The sequence below is a fragment of the Oryzias latipes genome, chromosome 17, assembly GCF_002234675.1.
Source record: "Oryzias latipes chromosome 17, ASM223467v1".
NCBI classification, from domain to species: Eukaryota; Metazoa; Chordata; class Actinopteri; order Beloniformes; family Adrianichthyidae; genus Oryzias; species Oryzias latipes.
In genome coordinates, this window is record NC_019875.2 from 8,182,904 (window position 1) to 8,203,949 (window position 21,046).

A 21,046-nucleotide genomic window follows, 5' to 3' on the forward strand; every position below is an offset into this window, starting at 1 on the left:
GTTCTAATCCTCCACAGCTTTTTGCAGATTTTAAAGTTTTTAGACTAATTCTTGCAGGTTTGTTGTTCCATAGAAAGCTTGATATGGATGAGTCTAATGTTTTGAACCATTTTAATGGCGGTTGTGTGGGAATCATTGAGAAGAGATAATTAACTTTGGGTAAGATTTTCATTTTAACCGTGGCTACCTTGCCCATAAGGGACAGAGGCAGGTTGGTCCAGCGTGTTAGATCGTCCTGTATGCTTTTCAGTAATGGGGTGTGGTTTAGCTGCACCAGTTCTGATAGTTTGGGGGAAAAGTAGATACCCAGATATTTGATATTTCCTGTTTTGACTGGAATTGTGAGTCTTTGTTCCATATTCCTGTTAAGTGGTAATAAAACAGACTTATTCCAATTAATGGAATAGTCTGATATGGAGGAGAATTCATTTATGATCATTGCTGTTTCATTTACAGAATGTAAATTCCTTAAAAACAGTAATATGTCATCCGCATAAAGACTAATTTTATGATGGCTGTGTTTGGTTTTTATTCCTATAATGCTCTCATTCTGTCTTATTGCTGCAGCTAAAGGCTCAATGAATATAGCAAAAAGAGAAGGAGAGAGTGGGCAGCCCTGTCTGGTTCCTCTTCCAAGAAAAAACCTGTTTGAAGTCTGTTTATTAGTTCTAACTGATGCATTGGGGTTGTGATATAATATTTTGATCCAATTGATGAATGCTTCTCCAAAACCAAACTTATGGAGGGCAGCAATAAGGAACTTCCAATTAACTCTGTCAAAGGCTTTTTCAGCATCCAGCGATAGTACCGTCATTTCCTGTTTTTTAATGGTGGCAAAGTCTATTATATTAACTAGTCTACGGACATTATCATCCGAGTGTCTGCCTTTGATGAATCCAGTCTGGTCGAAGTGAATTATGTGAGGAGTGATTTTTTCTATTCTCTGTGCTAGTGCTTTGCAGATAATTTTTACATCTGCATTGATTAAAGAAATGGGGCGATAGCTTGAAGGACTAGTGGGATCTTTGTCTGGTTTTAGAAGAAGAATTATGTTGGCTGAGTTCATGTTAGGTGGCATTGATTGGCTCTCATTAATAGATGTGACAGTTTTATAAAATGTTGGTGCCAGTTGTTCCCAGAATTCTTTATAAAACTCAGCAGGAAAGCCGTCAGGCCCTGGTGCTTTACCATTGGGCATAAGTAACAGAGCTTCATGAAGTTCAGACGGCGAGAGCGGAGAATCTAAGTTTGTGATTTGATCCTCATTTAGCCTGGGTAGGTTTACATTATTAAGAAATGAGTCAATACTTTGCTCTGACGGATTGATCTGCGGTGTGTACAGGTTTTTATAAAAGTTTTCAAATTCGTTATTAATTTTGACCGGGTCATGGGTGACATTTCCTGTTTGGTCCATAATAGAGGTGATTGATGATTTTTCTCTGTTAATTTTAAGCTGATTAGCCAGAAATTTGCCAGATTTATTAGAGTTTTCAAATCTTTCAAGTCGTAGCCTTTGTATTTGAAATTGTGTTTGTTTATTAATGATGTCATTTAACTGCAGCTTTAAATTTTTCAGATCTCCCAGAATGTGTTCCTGTGCAGAAGCAGCATAAGCAGTCTCCAGGGTTTTGATTTTATTTTCTAATTCTAATAAATCTGCTTTCTCTTTGCGTTTTTTGTGCGTTGAATAAGAAATGATTTTCCCTCTCATGACTGCCTTTGCTGCTTCCCAAAGAACGCACGGTGGGATGTCTGGAGTATTGTTGAAGTCTAAGAAGGTTGCCCACTCTTTTTTAAAGAATTCAAGAAATTCCTGGTCCTTTAACAGAGACGTATTAAACCTCCAGGTTGTACCAGAGGGTGTGGATTTTTCCCTAGAAATGTTTACAGAGACTGGTGCATGATCACTGATAATAATTGGATGGATATTGGAGCTTTGAATATTTTTTAAAAGAGAGTTACTGATTAATAAATAGTCTAAACGGGAGTGTGAATAGTGAACTGGAGAAAAAAAGGTGAACCCTTTAGTGCTTGGGTGACATGAGCGCCACGCGTCGCAGAGACCCAGATCATTCATGTACTGCTTTAGAATACTTGCAGACCGCCATGTACGCTGGTTTGCTGCTGTGCTGAGTCTGTCAAGTTCAGGGTCCAAAACAAGGTTGAAGTCTCCTCCTATAATGATTGTGGAGTCAGAGTGAACTGAGAGTGAGGTGAAGAATCTGTGAAAGAAGGAAGAGTCGTCAACATTAGGACCATAAATACTCACTATACAATAGTCCTTATTCTGAATGGATATATTAATGATTACAAATCTGCCTTCTGGGTCAGTAACTGTATCCTTATGAGTAAAATTAAGATTTTTATTAATTAAAACAGCAACTCCTCTTTGTTTGGAGTTGTAACTGGCAGAGTATATAACTGGAAATTGTAAGCAGCACATAAGGTGATTCAAAGAATCTGATAAATGGGTCTCCTGCAGTAGAGCTATATCTGCTTTTAGACCATCCAGGTGATTTAACACTTTCAGTCTCTTTGGCTCAGAGCCAAGTCCACGCACATTCCAGCTAACGATGTTAAGACTGTTCATAACTGCTCTGACTGAAAAGGTGTAAAGCTAAGTAGTGCTTGTGTGCCAGTCCGTGTGCGCGTGCCCGCATTTGAGAAGCGCTGTGCGCGTGAACGTTTTCTGGTTATGTGAGCTGCGTGTCGCGTGCGTCCTATGAGAGCCTGTGTGAGGTGATTGCAGTATGTCAGCGTGTGTGTGCGGGATCGCATGTGCACGCCCCTGTGTGCGCTTGTGTGTGCGCGCGCCCGTTCCGTGCATAAATAAATACTTACCGAGGATGAGTTGCTTCCAGGTGATTTACATATAATGAGGGGGGAGAGGGGGGGGGGAGAGTAAAGGAAAGAAAAAAAGAGATAGAAGGGAAGACGAAAACAACAACAAAACAACAATAGAAACATCAGTGGGACTGAGGTGACGAAGAAAAAAAAAAAGACTGTTTTCCTGCGATCGAGGTGTGGATTATTGATGATCCGGTTTTCCATTCATTGAAGTAAGTTTAGCGGGTTTCTTCTGGGCAGCGCAGACCAGATGTTCTCAGCGCGGATCTGAAAGCCTTCAGCACAGCCAGGGGGTGATCTCCGGGTCCCGGAACAGCCGGCCGTCCACGTAAAGTTTGTCAACGGCCACAATCGCTCTCGAACCAGCAGCAAGATGCTTCCTCCTCAGCGGGAACAGGATCTTCCTTCTACGGAGGATTTCTGCCGGGAACTGGTCATTAACGCTGTAATGCGTGCCTCTCAGTTCCCGTCCGCGGCCCTTCACCAACTCCTTCTGTTTGAAATGTTCGAATTTAGCCACAATAGGACGCGGGCGCTGGTGGTCGGACCTTCTTCCTCCGAGGCGGTGAACCCTGTGGAAGGAGATCTTCTGCACCTCCTCCTTGGGGAGCTTCAGGTGGACCTGTAAAAAGGATCTAACGGTGGCCTCGGGGTCTTCTCCTACCTCCTCTGGAACCCCCGCGACCACTAGATTGTCCCTCATGCTCCTCGACTGAAGATCCAGGAGGGTTTCCTTGATGGATCGGTTCTCCTCGGAGAGACGGGCGGTGTCACTGCTCAGGGTCTTCACGGTCTCTCTGAGGGCCTGGTTCTCCGCTGCGAGCTCCCGCACCTGCTGCTGGCTGAATTCCAGAGACTCCCGCAGACCTTGAAATTCTCTATGGAGGATCTCCAGCAGATTGAGGCGGCCATCAAAGCTGGAGAGCTTTTTGTCAATCGAATCCAGGATATCGCTCATTCCGCTGCCTGGAGACGACACAGCCCCGGGAGAGTCCTCAGGCCGTTCACGCTTGGCGGAGGGGGTGGTGGTGGCGGTTCTGGGCTTCACCATGTTGCAGGTATTAAAACACTCGTCGATGAAATTCTCCAGGTCCTCCAGGCTGACAGAAGCTTAATACTCTTAACAGGTTGTGTTAGTTAGCAGGAAATATTTTAATATGGCGGAAAAATGAAACAAGATCGAAAATGTTTGTTCAAATGCTTACGCGCCGCCAAGTCGACTCACCACACTCGTCTCGCTGGGTCTCGCGATACTACAGCATCACGCGATCAGAGGAGAGCAGTAGTAAAAGTAGTTAAACACGTGAGAATGGGTGGGTGCGGCTAGTAATCGGGTGCGCTTTGTAGTCCGGAATTTACAGTATTCATTCACCTCCAAATTGGAATCACCGTGTTAACTTCTGTTCACATTGGAGTGAATGCAGACCGGAACGCTTGAAGGCTTGTGCTAGTGAACTGGTTTCATTTCCTTTAACCAAAAAAATGATCTTTTGATTCTCGTCTTTGTTCTGTTTTTGCTTTTTATTTGCTTGTTTAAAGTAGAACTAGCTTTTGGTTTATTCCAGACAATGCTACATTAAAAAAACAATACTATTAACTGTGTTACAATGTTTTCTGCTTCTTTAATTTCAACATCAGTGAGGAAAGTTTTCTTATATGTCAGAAGAATCAGGTAACACCAATGCTTTTCCACATTTAAATAAACGAACCCTTGTAATTGTCATATTATTAAACAAAATAGTTTATAATTCTCCACAAAAAGCTTCCCGCCATTTGAATAAGAATAAGATACTGATCTTTAATCACTTATATAAAACAACATTTCCAACATTTATATTTTAATCCAGTTCAGAAACAGATGTTTTTATTTGAATTAACTATGAAATAAAGATTCAGGCAATCTGTTACAACTTTAAAGCAATAGCTGTAAGTAAAAATGTCCAGTTTCTGTACTGATTTGTGTTTGATGTGTACTGATATGTGCTGATGTGGGCTGAGACAAGAATATAAAGATGGTGACGTGAGGTTTTTATAAACTGTGCAAACCCTGAGGATACCTGAGAATAACAGAGAAGCTAGTTCAGTTAGAAGTGACAAGCTTCTACTAAGCTTTGATTAGTTTTTAAATACGAAGCTCTTGTGTGTGGTTGTAGAGGTCATTCTAGTTAAAGAATGACAAAGGTCATTCTGTATGAAGTTTAGAGGTTAAGGAGCAGATAGTTACTTTCTGTTGACCGATATTTGTATTTTTACATTTGCAATATATCTTGGTTTGTGACTTATGAAATGTTCAGAATGAATTATTTACAAAGCCATGCTTTTAAAAAACAGGATTCAAGAGGCTGGAAGTTGGAGGCGACTCAGATTGGTGCTTGTGAAATCTCCCAGAGGACATGACAGTGCAGATTTACAAGCTTTCCAAGCCGTGACTCAGCCAAGCTCAAAACAGCAGCAGCAGAGATGTCTCCAGAGAGGCTCGGCTCTGATTACATGGCAGCAAAACTCAGCGCCCTCTGAGTCGTACCACAATGTGACTTCTGATGACTCATATTTTAGATTCAAAAATACCCCCGGAGGAAGAGGTTTCTTCAGAGTGGCCCTCTAATAACCCCTCCTCTCAACTTTCAGAGTTTCTGAGGAAACAAAATAATCATCAAAAAACTAAAACGTAGTCGAACGTACAGATTATTTCATGACAATAAAACCAATGTCAGATCAGTTCTTGTAGGAAAAAAATGAATGTTTGACAACATAAATGTTTCAATAAGATAAATTAGTCTCATCATGCCATATTCTTTCCACTATTGTTTAAAGGTGCAGCTGTTTTTCTGCATGACATTTCTTCAGTTTACAGATGTCACTGTTATTACAGCGACAGGTGTCCAAGGTAACTAAAGTACTTGTCTAGGAACTATCAGTCTCTCTATCAGAGGGTTTAGAGCCGGTCTGACCTGCCTCAGAAAAGCAGGCACCCCCTTTAGATGGTTGTCTGTCCATCACAGCAGAGCACAGAGCCAGCAATGCACAGTCTTAACAACATGTCAGGTCAATGTAGATCCACCAATCAGCCTTACACTGATTTTTCAGCACAGCTGGAGGAAGCTGGAACACCTAAAACAAGTCAAAGGTGCGCATGGGAAACTGTAGGAATAGAAAGACCCCACAGAGTTTAGAAACACCCCCTCAATATAAAACAACAATTAATCTAAATAGAAGTGTATATCAGGGCTGTCAAACTCCTGGCCTCAAGGGTCAACCTCCTGCTGGTTCTCCAGAAACCTTACCTGATCTGCTGCTGATTACATGGATCAGGTGCGTTTAGCAAATAATAATATTAATAATGGATTAGATTGATCTGTGCTTATTCTTGTTGCTCAAAGAGCTTACACTGTGTCCATTATTCATTAATACTTGGTGATGGTAACTACTGATGTAGCCTCAGCTGCCCTGGGGCAGACTGACAGAGGCGTGGCTGCCAGTTCGGGCCAACGGCCCCCATGACCATCACCGGGACATTCATGCACATTGACACACCGGTGGAGATGCACCTTCTGGAACGTCAGTGGCAGGTTGGTTGGAAAACATGAAACACCGGCCCTCAAGGCCTGGATTCTGAAACCCCAGGTGTATAAAAAATAGGATAAGTAAATGAGTCAAGGGAATAATCAGGCATTAAAAAGACTGAAGAGGAATTCAGTCAGTCAAAAATGTGTGTAACGTTTAGGTTAACCAATAAACTTTAGAAATATATAAATATTTTGAATTTTTATGTAATTTCTGGTGAATGATTTGATGCCCACAGGCTCATTAAAGTGGCGCCAGGAGGAAGGAAGATGCTGGTAGGTTCTTTCAAATGTAAGAGATTGGAACGTAAAATAAACGTGATTTTTCTCAATGGAATTAATTTATTAATAGAGTGCAGCTTGCAGCCCATTTGAATTGTTATGTGCTTGAAGGATCTTTCTATCAGCTGTTGCTTGGAGGTGGGTGTGGCTTAGGCCTCATGCTACATTTCATTTACATTCACTTTATTCAGAAATTATACTAAGAATGTATTTTTGATTTAACACTTTGCATTTCAGAGGGAGGTTTAGTATACAGATTTACAAGGATTATTTATTGGCAATTAACACAAAAACCTTTTAGAAACTCACCTGAAAGAGTTTAGTATGGTCTGATGAAGACTCACCTTTCTGCTAAGCGGCACTTCTATTGGCACAGGAACGACCTCTGCCAGCAGGCAGCCATAAAACGCCGTCATGAAAGCACCAGGGTCATTGTTTGGGAAGACCAGCGCCACCTAATGAAGAGAGGAAATCTGTCAACTCGGTCACATTCCCTAATCCTGAAACCTAGTAGAAAGATTTCTTCACTGGGTTTATGTGGATATTATCAAAAAGCATCAAAAGCTGAAGGCATGTCTGCATCTGTTGTCATCGACGTTTATTCTTTTTTCACTTTCATTTTATATCCTCTGCATCCATTTCTTCCATTTTTGGAAATCCGTTTCAAAATGAAAGTGTGATTTTGAGTTTTGAAAATGTAAATGAATATATTTCTGGTTCATGCAGCCCTTTGTTTTTAAATGAGCAGATGTAGGACATGAGAAAGTGTATCATGGGCTGAAATGAAAGCCTTCTTCTCCATCATACCAGGTCCAGAGTTGTTGTTCTGATCGGATTTACAGACCATCAGTGGAGCATCAGCTCTTACATTTGTGTGTGAGTGAGTGTAATGAGGACGGAACTAAGAGCGGAGTATAGCTGAATGAATGAGTGCTGTGTAATGAGGCTTTAACAGCTCTAATATTGACATGATGATAGAATGAAGGCGCTCAGGTTTCATCTGTACAAAGTTATAGTTCTGCATCAGCTTATTAGTGCTCTAAGGTAGGACCACTGGTTTTGGTCGAACACTAAAGGAAGTAGATGTTCTGCTGCCAGAGGTCTTCAAGGTTCATCAACCTTTTATGAAGAACAGTCTAAGCATTTCCTGTAATCTGTAATATGACTGTAGATTACATTTTAAGCAGAAGAAACTCAGCAGATGCTACAGAAAACCGGCTCTGCTGCCTCAGCTAAGGGGAGGAGTTACAGCAGCTCTGCAGAGATCAGAGGAAACGTTACTTTCAGCAAGGCCAACTGGAAGGGTTTTGTTTATATCACAAGAAACAGCTCAAAATTTGCAAAAACAAATTTTTTGACATGGGACTTATGGAGGAATTGCTCCCCTTCTGCCAGGTTTGAGTCTGATTTGGGAAAGAAGGTGGAGGTGGGGTGGTAGTGGGCAGTTGGTGCCGACTGATGCTGGCACCATAAAACTGCAATATATAACAATATACAACATCCATGACTCAACATCTGAGCAGTTTCTCTGCGTTTCTCTTCATTCTGAAATAAAACAACCTCTGTTTGTTCTTTTATGTTTGCTCATTAACAATGTTCAGAGATACATTTATGATACAAACATATTTCTGGTTTCCAAAGAGTTTAATGAGCACCGAACGTTCATGTTTTATCACAAATATTGTTGCAACTTTATGAATCTTTAGCTTTTGATTAAAGCCTCAACCTCAACCACCTGTTATAAAAAATAACAACTTTGGGAATAGATTATTTTGTGAAAAGAAACATGTAATTTCCTGTCGTTTTGACTGTAAACTATCAAATATTTATCAAAGTTTAATCAAAGACGAGCTTATAGTACACATTGGAACACAATATGAGTTTTGGCAGCATTTCTGGCACAAACACTGGATATCTAGATGTTAACATCTCCTTTTTGGAAGAAAATACAGATTTCCGAAAGACATTGGGCATTGAGGCAAACAACTGTTTCCTAAGGCATTTTAAATATTGAAATGTTCAAACTGGGTCTGAATTAGCTCTCCATGTCTCAGAAAAGTGAAAATGTTTTGCTCCTTGGTTTTGTGTTGATGTGTCAAGAACGGTTTATGTTCTGAATGAAATGACAAATGTAGATTGTTCAATAAAATATAGAAATGATTCAAGAAACCTCAAACATTATAACAAACAAAAGAGGTAAACAGGTATGGGAACTGAGAGACCTCTCTCAATTAGACTGTAGGACAACATTTAAAAAGGTTAATGTTTTTCTTTCTTGTGCCTCTGAAACAAAAAAAAACTAACAATTAAAGAGCAAAAATGAACAGCTCATGTATACGTCCCCGCCAACCTGTTAACCTTTCATTTTTAAAATAAAATGTGCAATTGTTGTGTGTGCGGTAAATGCATTTGTAAGGCTCATAGCAATTGTGTGCACTTATGACACATGAGTAATGTTATTATATGGTGTCCTTACGCCAGTACTGGCTCGTGTACTGGCTCGTTACTGACTACACAAATGCTGCACGCATGCAGTGTGCACCTGCGTGCCCTGCACAGGTTTGCCCGTTATCCACCCATAAGGGTAGTTGTGATTGGGACCTTACCTGGATCAGGTGTGTTCAGTCAATCATTATTTAGAAAGCCCAGAGTCAGCTAATTAGCAGCAAAGAGGGACAGGAGGGCTGCACAAACAAGCAGGGTGGCAGATCTAGAGGACAAGTGTTGGGCAGCCCTGCTGCACACTTTCTATGTTCATCGCAAAGATGATTGGACAGAAGGGATTTCAGAAAGATATGGCTTCTCGTGTCTTTGTGGCGCATATGGTAAACTTATTTGCTCTTTCATGACCTTCACAGTTCTCTTGTTTAGCTGCAGGCGCAGCAGTGTCACTGTAAGCCTTTCATGGTGTTAACAGGACTAGAGAGGCAATATATATATGTATATATATATATATATATATATATATATTCACTTTCAAGTTTTACAAAACACGTTTGCGTAGCAGAGGCTTGAAGAGAAAAAAGGACCATAAAAAGAATGAAATGACCAATGAAAGAAAGTTAATTTTCTCAAGGATGCTTAAGTCAGCAGCTGAAAACATCCAAATCTATGCTACTTAGAATAAAGATGTCTGTTCCTGTAGAAGCAAACCATGGATTCATTCTAAATGCCAACAGAAAATCGTTACCTGATTATATGTTTAATCATTTAAAATACACACACTGATGAAATTGGTGTTTTGGATATTTTTCACATGTTCTTGAGGCATTTTCCTGATGGAGGACGCATTTCAAGAAAAATTAAGATTTAAACTGCATTTTTTAGTTTTTCTTTATTTAAACTAAGCCAACAAAAAAAATGACATTTAAAAAAGGGCTTATGTGTGACCTAGACAGTACAATAGGCAGGCCACAAGCTCCCTGCTTCTCTCCATTCTGATGCATCCCGTTCTAGACAACTAGATCCATCTACGTCTTTGTTTTTTTCTCATCTGAGCTGGCATCTGGCTCAAAACTGTACGGCTGGATGGCTCCAGTATTGCTCACTATTTTTGTTGCACCGATAATGTTAGGTTGGGAGTGTGAGAAACTGTAAGCTAGCTGGAGAGCGTGTAAATAAAATGCTCGGTTATGGATTATGGGAAGTGGGGGCGGGATTGCTCAATACCAATGGCCACTCCCACTATTCAGAGGTGAATTTTTAACTCCTGTCACTTTGCCGAAACAATGTCCTAGGAAATGACACAGGTATTTAGATTTTGACTAAAAACGACATTATCATAAGTAAAAGACCACTTGGAATGATTTAACAATTGATCAAAAGATGACTGGAGTGGGTCTTTAAAGAGAACAAAGTTAAACGCTTTTAGGTTGTTGAACTCAGGTCAGAATTTCTTTCTGTTTTCTCCTCACTCACCCGGTCTCCAGGCCTAACAAGTGGTTCCTGTTTGGTTCCCAGCTTGTGCAGCAAGTTGTAGGCCACCTTCACACTTCTGGACCACAGTTTACCTGCAAATGAAAATAAAAATGAGAAGACTCCAAAAACACAATGAAGTCATAAACATCAAAGCTGGATCTGAACTTAAAATCCAGGAAAGGAAAGATTGGCCGTCATTTAGTTTCCAATAAAAACATGAAAGAAATATCTGTGCATCTGGCAGATGACATCATGAGCGTCCACATGTAGGAAACTATAGAAGAGACATGACTTTTGTTTGATCTTTGATGTTTCACATTGTAGGAGAGGAGGGCAGATGTCAGAACATGCAGTAATGCAAACAGGCTTCACCAATGTGGACTTGCTGGATCCACATAAAGTGAAACTTTTACATTCAAAGACAAAAGCACGGCAAACTCAGAGGAAGTCTAACCAGTAAATCATCACACATGTTCAGTGTTTTCCGGTTTTATTTGGCTAATGTGAGAGAACTCACACGAGTTAAAGCAAAACAAGACAACATTTTTTGATGAAAAAAAGCTCCAAAAAAGTTTTTCATTGGCATGGGAGGTGTGCAAAATTCACTTTAAATGTCTCCCTGAATGAATAAAGTCATAAAATACAGTCTAATCTAGTCTGATCTGTTTCATTTTCTGACAGGCTGAGGTAATTATTGTCGTTCCTCAAAACAAAAGAATCACTTCTCTCCTTTCTGCATTGTCTCTAACTCAGACTGGCAGACGCAGATATGATGCAGGAGCAATCCAGCGTGACTTCCTTATTGTTTTTCCATGCAAAGTAAGAGCTTTGCTTTTTTTAATCTGGAAAATGCAGAGATTTACAGTAATGAAACTATCACACAAGAAAATACGCTGGACTCAGAATAGCTGGAAAGGAGGAGGTAAACCAATCTGCCTGGAAACACTATGCACTTACAACTGCTGCTCATTTGGAGGGGGTATTTTTGGAAATAAACACCAACCATAAAGAAAAACTTGCTTTAGAAAAAAAGTATGAAATTATGTAAGCTTATTCACAAGTTTTGAAGATTTGTGCTCATTTGGATTTGCCTTCGAGGCAGAACTTACATCACTTACTCTCTTTGGTTTATTGCTTTTCTTTTATTTACAAAAGCCAGTCTACATAAACAGTGATGCTCAACCACACCATAATTCACTTGCAAGTTTACTGTGAACCTTGTTTTAAGCGGACCAGAGTTTGCGCACTTTGATCTGTGCCACAAAGTGGTTCATCTCTGACAACTTTTAGTTGTAAAAGTACTACACATGCATACCTGTACCAGTCCACGGGACAGTGGATACCATAGAAAATAAAAACCAAGCCTACATTTTTTCTGTTCAGAAAAGAGCCACAGAGAAACCAGAAGAAGAGCCTGTGACATTAAAGAAAAAGAAATCTGAATTTAACAGACAATACAGGAGTGTTTACTCATAATATTAATGTATTGGGTCAGTTGTTTAACACCAAACCCGCGTGGCATATTATTCAGCATAATATTCTAATATTACAATGATGCTGCTAATAAAGTTTCTCAAATGGCGAATTAACATTTATGAGTATATTTAGAAAATACCAGTTTTAGTGATCTTATTTATTTATTTATTTTTTATTTATTTATTCGTCGCACCTTAAAAGTCAGACATGGCTGAAGTTGGCATCTGATTTCACTTTGATGGTTATAAGTTAATGAAAAATCTACAGTGCATTCCAAATTATTATGCAAATTGTATTTAAGTGTCCAAAAGCTAAAATTCTTTGTTTTACAATTAAACTCATCATTGATATTGTGTCTCAGGGCTCTTTGGAGCACTGGCATCAATCTCAAACACCTCTGAAAACTAGTTTGTCAGGTGAATTTAACTAAAGGAAAAAACTACTAAATCATTATTAAGCAGGCCAACATTTTCAAGCAATACGAGAAAGAAAAAGGATCTCTCTACGGGTGAAAAGCGTGTAATATTCAAATGCCTTAGACAAGGTATGAAAACCTTGACTATTTCGCAAAATCTTGTGTGATCTTTGTACTAATAAGAGGTTTGCGGCTGATTCAGAGCACACACGGTTTTGTGCAGAGAAAGGCAGAATGAGGAAGGTTTCTGTCAGACACATACATCGTATTAAGAGAACAGCTGGTAAAATATCATCACAAAGCAGCAAGCACATATTTGAAGCTGTTGGTGTCTTTGAAGTCCCACAAACATCAAGGTTTAGGATCCTCCAGAGGCCTGCAGTTATGGGCAAACCTCATAAAATTCGGCCCCCCTCTACAACAGTCGCAGGCAGAAACGGCTGCAGTGGGCCCAGACATACATGAAGACTCATTTTCAAAATAGTCTTGTTCACTGATGAGTGCCGTGCAACCCTGAATGAACCAGATGAATGTGGTAGTAGGTGGTTGGTGGGTGGCCACTATGTCCCAATCAAGGCTGCAACGTCAGCGAGGAGCGAGTCATTGTTTGGGCCGGAATCATAGGGGGAGAGCTGGTTGCCCCTTTCGGGTCCCTGAAGGTGTGAAACTGACCTCTGAAAAGCAGGTGGAGTTTCTGACTGACCACATTCTTCTGTGGTACAAAAAGCAAAGCTGTAATTTCTGTAACAAATCATCTTCAGGGATGACAATCCACCATCTTATGCTGCAAGGAATGCCTCTGCATTATTAGCTGCTATCAAGCCAAATATCTATGAGGGTGGGAGGCAGTTCACAGCAGCTCTGGGAGGCTATGCTGACATCCTGCAAAGACCTTTAAGCAGAATCTCTCCAAGATCTCACAAGTTCAATGGATTCAAGAATGGTAAAGCTGCTAGAAAATAAGGGTTCCTATGTTCAAATGTAACTTGACCTGTTAAGATGTTTTTGACTGGAACTGTTTTTGATTTCAGTATATTTTACCTCCTAATATAGTAAATTCAACAAATGACCCTTTTCATTTCTTTAGAATTTATAAAATGTATGTAATAATGTGGAACTGTGCATATTAAGTTTTTTTTTTTTAAATTACTGTTATCTTTACGGGGGTTTGTTCAAAAACATTTTTTATATACCGGTACTCTGAGGATTAGTACTTTTTTCTGATATCCATTTTTTTAGGAGTTCTTCCTTACAGAAAAGGAGTGTCTACGGACACGGATGACCAGTTTAACCTAGTCTGTTTAGTTTAGTTTAGCCAAGACCTATTGAATTCTATGACTTCATGTTCTTTATTTCATGTTTATTATACAATTACCAGTATGAAGCCCATTGAAAAAACTATTGTTTCAATATTGGGCCATATAAATAAAATTGAATTGAATTAGAAACTGGAAACTATGCTGACTGTCATTTGCATTGAGTATTTAGAAAAATCTGCATAATAACTTGGAACGTGCTGTATATCGTATTTTAATGGCTCTAACACAAAATTTAGTGTACAAATAAAGTTTTAACCAGATGCATATATTTTACAGAGGATGAAAATAATTGTTACCATCAAAAGTTAAGGAAATGAGAGGCTAAAAAATAAAAATAAAAATTTAAATAAAGAAAAAAACAAGGGGACATCAACCTCTGTGAAAATATTGTCTGACAATAAATTATTAAACCAGTCTGCGGCCTGAAAAAGTTTGGGGACCACTGCTATAAAGAAACCTCTTCTTTTTGTTAAATTGAAATATTCGGCTGCGGTTGTTAAAGGAGCCAAACACACAAGCTTAAATCCTCAGCTCAATGGATAGAAAAGGCCAAAGTTACAACCTGACATTACAGCTGTTTGAGGAAGTTTGTGCACAAAGATAAAGGACAATTCCACATTCACATCGGCAGCATTCCTGCTTTAATTCCAGTTTGCGTGCCTGTTCTTATCTGCAGCAGCTGCCCCGCATTATTTTCTGATAGAACCTTTTGCTTAAAACATGCAGAACATCCTTATCTTGATTGAAAACTTCTGTTCAGCTTTATTTCCAAAAAAACGTCTGGATAAGTTGAAGCAGTTTCATCTGATGAGAAATGAAAATTTGTAGGTAAAAAAAAAAAACAGATGAAAAAGTAAGCAAAGCACCACAAACACACAGATATGAGGGATGTGTCTTCTCCCACACAGTCAGTGGACAGATACGTTTACTTGACAGAGGACAGTATCCACTGTGCTGTTTTCAGAACATCAAAGCTGGCTGAGAAACTCTCGAGGTGTTTAAACTTTAAAGAATAAAGTTTTTTTTTTTTCCTCCTTGCTGTTTTGAGAGGTTATCTGCAGTGCAGTGTGGCGAGGGCCGGCTGTAAGCACCACAGAAAAGCTCCGTCTGTTCTCCTTGAGCGGAGGACAGCTCGACAGGAGGAAACAAAACAAGCCCGTCTTTGTGGGCTGACATCAAAGGGAAGACACAACGGGAATAAGAGATAAGGTAGAGATGGAAACGGAGGGAGGAGAGGCTGAGATTGAGATTCAGCACGGCACATCACTCCATCCCTTCATACCGCAACCTCACCGTGTTCGTCTCTCTGGCGGCAGACTCCCGAGAGCTGGCTGGAGACATTTCACAGTCTGGTGAGCTTGTATCGCCTCATCAACAGCGGCGAGCATACTCATCAGTTCACACTCTAACTGCTTGGCTGCATGGAGAAGTCTCATGCTCCTGAGATAAAGCAGCTGCTGCTGGAGTGTGCTGATCCTCTGAGGCAAGGACTAAAACTCATTTGTGCTACAAATGTGCAGACAAGCTATCAGAGATAGGAAAGCTCAAACTTCTTCAGGAGTAACTTCCAGATACAGTAGCTTTTATAGTCTCTTCTATGCAGTTGAATTCTAACTATGAAACTTTTTAAAGTATTTAACAGACACAAATGTTCACTTCAATTACTGAGGAACAAGCCAACAACAGAACACATTTGTATGCCAAATGACAAACCTAAAAGCTTGAGGGTTATTTCACTAACAACTGGATTAGACTAGAATATAGCTCAGCAGACTGTAAAACTAAGAATAAAAACATGTGAAGAAGCTATTAAATTAGTATGCATTTGTTAAGTGTTTAAAGCTACACAAATACAGTAAAGCAAAAACAAACACACAATAAAGTGAGAAACTTTAGAAATTGTATAATCCAATTCAATCCAGATGGGTCCAATTGGACCATGTTTTTGTAACTTTGAATTTTGCTCAATAAACTTGTTTAACAGATTACATTAATAAATACTGACCATAAAAATCTGGAGGAATGTTGAAAGAATGACTTCTTAAAAAAGAAAATAAATGAGAAAAGTAATTATACACTCACTGTCCACTTTATTATGCCCACCAACTGCTGTTGATGCAAATTTCTAATCACCACATCTTTAGGATGTAAATGAATGGGAGCTTGGCATCATGGATGTCCAACCGATAAATCTGCAGCAGCTGTGTGATGCTGTTCTGTCAATATGGACCAAACTTTCTGAGGAATGTTTCCAGTTTCTTGTTGAAACCATTTCTTTTGCAAGGTGAAAGCTTTTTATTTTGCTTTTTTTTTTTTTTTTAAATTTTCATCAATATTTTAATTCAGTCTTTAACTTTAACTTATGTCACTTAAGTATGAAAAGTGCTTTGTAAATAAAGTTTGATTTGATTTGAAGCATGATAGGGGCGTCCCTCCACAGACCATCTTTCCTCACTCTGCCCTCTGATTTTATTGGTTCCTTTGGATCTTCTTTCACAAATGATAGACGCAAATAGGAGGAGGTCACTGAAAATAACATTTTACAACAACCTGTTAAGGTTTTTTTTTTAAAGGATCCTTAAATAAAATAACAGGAAAAAAAACTGATTAAGAAAACATACATGAATTAAATATTGCATTAGAATTGTGGCAAATTTGAATATTTAGGTTTATGTCTTTGCGGCTCTTTTCACTGTTGCCATGACAACATTACAGGCGAATAACTTTATTTTGACACATTTCATCAAATTCCCAGCGACTAACAGCGTTTGTATATGTATGTAAACATCCAGGAGTTTAGCTTTTCTTTTTTTCAGAATCCTCATTCTGAGTGATAAAATGCTGTTTCACTGTACACTCCTCCCTTTGAAAGCTACACTTCTTTTTTGTTTGTGCGATAAACCAAACAGGAATTATTTCCTTCCCTCTTCTGCTCAACAGGGAGATCCGATTCCCGAGGGCCTGAGGGAGGCGGCTCTGTTCATGACTGCTAAATCTCTTTATGCTGCACCCTTCGGACATGAAGCCGTGTTTCCTGCTTCTGTTTGGCAGACAAACAAATCTGAAACCTTCATCTGCAAAACAGGAGAACTTGTTCCAGTTTGAGGACAGACCTAACTGCACAGTTGAACCAGGGATGAGGGCATGATGCAATTTTGCTGAGGTGAATGTGTTTGGAGAGAAGTGCTGCAGGCAAAACCACTAAAACATGTTTGCTAGTAGCAGGAATTGTCTTTTTTCCCGGAACTGTAGCAGCCACAGTTTTCCACAAACAAAAAAAGATTTGCTCTGGATTCAGATGTTTTCAAATTTATTTTCACAAAATATAAACTCCTTATGTCTCAGATGATCGGGATGAGTCAGATTTGACACTGAGCTGGTAATTTTTAGGTTCAAATCCTCTGGTTTTTAGTGATCCAGGTGGGTCTTTCAGGAAACTGCTGTAAAAGAATCATCGCATCCTAAACCAAATAGCTGGTTGCAAAGCATTAATGAAGTTAAATTAAAACCATTTTAATGAGGCATGGTGGAGCTTTTACAAGTTAAACAGCTTCTTTAAAGATCACAAAACAGATGTACAGAATGTAAGATCAGATTTTACATTTCAGTTAAGGGAAACATGTTCCAGTTATTTTTAAAACAAAAAAAGATTAAAAATATTTACTGACCGTAGGTGAGGACATAGAGTGGTTTGCCGTTGGTGTCCATAGTGGTCAGACAGGGGGCTTTTGGAGAGATGGTGCCCCACCTCTGCAGAGCCGCCTCAAGAGATGGGGGCCAGTTGGTCACCACCCCCAGCTTCTCCCCCTGCACAGCAACCATCTGGGCCCCCTCTGCTTTGGGCTGGTTAGGGTCTGGCTGTTGAACTGTTGATGGAAAAAGAATCCAAAAGTGTTGGTGTGAAACTGTATGAGAAGGCACTGAGACTTAATAAAAACATTATGTCTTTACATTGTGAAATAAAACTCATTTATGTGATAAGAATGTTTATCTTTGTGGACATATTGAAAGTAGAACTGTCAGAACAATAAAGCATTCACCTTCCAGGAGCTCCTCAAAGTCGTCCACAAAAAACTCCCGTAACGGCGGCCGCTTGGGTCTCTTCAGGGTGTTGACGAGCTGCTGGATTTTTGCTGAAACTCGGCTGCTCACTGGAACACCTGTGGAGCACAAACACACTTTAATCAAAGACCTTCCCTCAGTTGAGTCTGGAAACGGCAGATCCAGACAGACGCCTCATCTGTGACGTTTGGCAGCATCCCAGAGCTTCACTTCTACTTCCGATTGCTGTCAACGGAGCAATCAACAGAAATAAAGGCTGTGACAGCGCCCCAAAAGCAATTGGAGGGGAAAGAAATCTCTTCGGGGGGGGAGAAAAATGAAAACAACTTTTATTGTTATCATCTGGCAGTAAACAGTCACACAATCTGTTGTTTTAATGACTTTTAATTATTACCTTCCAGAACTCCATTAAATCATTGCTGGCTTTTTACCTGAGCAACGATAGCTTTCCCCGCCCATAATACTTCCACCACAGGCCTTACTGTATAGGCAAACTAGAGAGAATTTTTTTCTTCAGCGGAGCTTATTACAGCTATGCTACCATTACTCCAAAACATTGTTCCCAGTTAACAGCTGTCCATTTGTTCTATATGCTATAGTCTGATTTGAATCAAATAACAACTTGCATCAAGCAGATCAATCTGGTTGGATGAATCAATTCATCGATTAATCGTCACACTGCTAAAATGACGTAATTTGGGATAGTACCGCTATAAACAAAAATCTACTTTCACAACTAGAGAGAAAAATTATCTAAAATAAAACCATTCAAAATAGACAGCTAAATATACCATAGTTATATATATTAGTTTTTCATATGAAATCTTTGTAATTACTAATAAAAATGTATTAATTTGTCAAACATTTACAGATACTACCAGTGCAAAGTTTAAATGTGAAACACTGTTTAGTTCACATTAAAAAAAAATAAAGGAATTCCACAGATGAAGGTCACGTTGCTGGAAACCTAAAACCCATTGAAAACTGAAAAAGGAGAAAACCCAACAAAAAGACATCTACTAAAATGGTCCCAGACTTGCTGAATCTCGTTTAGTCAAAAATCACAATAAGCTCCCATCTGTGAAGTCTGGCAGCTGATCCGTCAAGCTGCTTCACTGCGATCATCGTCTCCGTGCAGAGACTCGGATCGAAGCGTTTGATGAATCACTGCATCTGCAGCAGCTCTTCCACCCTCCAGAGAAAAGATGATTAAACCATGAACCAGCAAACAGCACTTCTTCTTCATCTGGGAGGCCAGAGCAGAGAAACGTGGAGTCACCTTTTCTAGAGATTAAACTGTGGAATCTAAATAACTGTGTGCCGAATCTGAGCACGACTGACAGACTCAGGAGACAGAAAGTAAACTTTCAAAAAAATTGAAAGGTTTTCAATAAGTCAAAGTTCTCACATCCTGCAGGGATAAACTAATCTTTACAGGTGACAGAGAATGGGGACAGGCAGCATGTAATGTAACCTTCTTTCTGATTGGTCAACTGTACCTGATCTCCACCAAAACTGTTCACACAATCAGATAAAAAAAAGAAAAAGACATGTTGAAACTGTGCAAGTAAAAAAAGGTTTTAAGGGAACAAACTAAACAAAGAACTTGCAAAGTATTATTGCTAGTGAGATGTTTGGTGGAGTGTGATCCATCCAGGGATCGTAGTGTGGTTTATTCATGTGACGCACACTAGTCTCCACTACCCAGATAAACTGCATTGGGTGTCCAACGTCTGAGGTACACAGCATATGAGTTGGAATGATATCGCTCCCCACTCAAGTCACATGACTACAAGGAATGCTGGGTAATGTAGTCACATAGAATAACAGACTTTTCGACATACATCAACTTTTTAAAAACTTTTCTTTTTCGTGAAACCAAATATAAATCCTTAAAGATTGATTTTTTTCCAATAAACCTCACATTTGACGTTGGATTTGAATTTCCATCAAGCTTTAGAGTGCACAAATCTCTGAGGACTCACCGTCTCCGGTGTCCATGAGCTCAGCATTGCCGTACTTGGGCGTCTGCCTTTGGGCTGAGGTGACGGAGACCGGAGCTCTCTCCACCTGGATCCCGTCGGTGGTTGTGTTGGTGTAGCCTGTGACATCTGGGGGGGCGGAGTGGTTCTCTAGAAAACAGAAAAAAGCAGAACATGTAGAGGAAGTTCAACCAAGGAATAAGCCACACTGAGCCTGCTGATGAAAAGCTTTCAGCAGGCTTCTCAAATCAGACGCCACGACTTGTGGGACTCATGGCTGAAATTTGAGACTTTCCAGTCAGACAAACGAGATGGGAATTCTGTCACGGCTTGACCTGGAAGTTCAGTCCTGAAAGCAGCAGAAGCATCCGATGGGCTTCAGTGCATATGATTTGATGATTTTCATCCCAACAAGAGCTGTGGTGGGAAACAGGGATCAGAATAAGGCAAACCCAAAGGGACAAACTTCTGCAAACCTCATCCAGGAACACAAGAACAAAGTAATCAAAAGAAGGGTTGAAAACTCACAAATGATTCAAAGGCAGATTTAAGCATAGGAGCAAAAATATCAAATAAAAAAATCACTACGAAATAGTGCAAAAACATCTTCAACTTGTTTCCACTTTTGTAATGACAATCTGATAAATATTAAATATTAAAGGTTTTAGCTATAAAAGAAAATCCAGTAAAATCCAGCTTCAAATAAACACTGCATCCATTACTGACTATTTTTGCAGTATTTGGTCTGATTAGTGTTAATACGTCATAATGTAAAACTGAAAAATCATTTTGAATGGTGTTTAAATCAAATTTAGCAGAAGAAATAGAATTGTGTTACAGCAGGGTTTATTACAGATCACATCTTCATTAAGAGAAGCAGATGTGGCTGAAATATTCTAGACAGTTTCATTCCAGATAAAAAGATTTGTTTAATATTTATTCAGTGGTTGCAGATAACATAACACATAGAAGTCTAGACCCCGATGATAAGACTATTTTAAATGCTTTATTAACAATTTGACTTTATTCTAAAAAAACAGCAGAACATGCATCTAAACATTTGTTTTTTTTAACCAGAACACACAATTAAAATAGAATTGTGATTAAGTCAAAGTGTGAATCTAGTGAAGGTATAAAGGCTGTAGATCAAAGTCTAGTTTAAGTGTTAATCTTAGCTTTTCT

At 39.4% G+C, this 21,046-nt stretch overlaps 1 protein-coding gene across 5 annotated transcripts in view; it reads right to left on the reverse strand.

Annotated features, from left to right (window-relative positions):
- dip2c (disco interacting protein 2 homolog C) overlaps window positions 1-21,046 on the reverse strand; it is a 201,298-nt gene that overhangs the window by 42,880 nt on the left and 137,372 nt on the right. For all 5 annotated transcript variants that reach the window (XM_020711272.2, XM_020711269.2, XM_020711268.2 and 2 more), the window contains 5 exons: window positions 19,868-20,014; window positions 17,861-17,980; window positions 17,489-17,686; window positions 10,611-10,702; window positions 7,037-7,147 (listed from right to left, as the gene is read on the reverse strand). In XM_020711272.2, coding sequence (XP_020566931.1) covers window positions 7,037-7,147; window positions 10,611-10,702; window positions 17,489-17,686; window positions 17,861-17,980; window positions 19,868-20,014 — 668 coding nt within the window. The remainder of the gene's footprint in view (window positions 1-7,036; window positions 7,148-10,610; window positions 10,703-17,488; window positions 17,687-17,860; window positions 17,981-19,867; window positions 20,015-21,046) is intronic.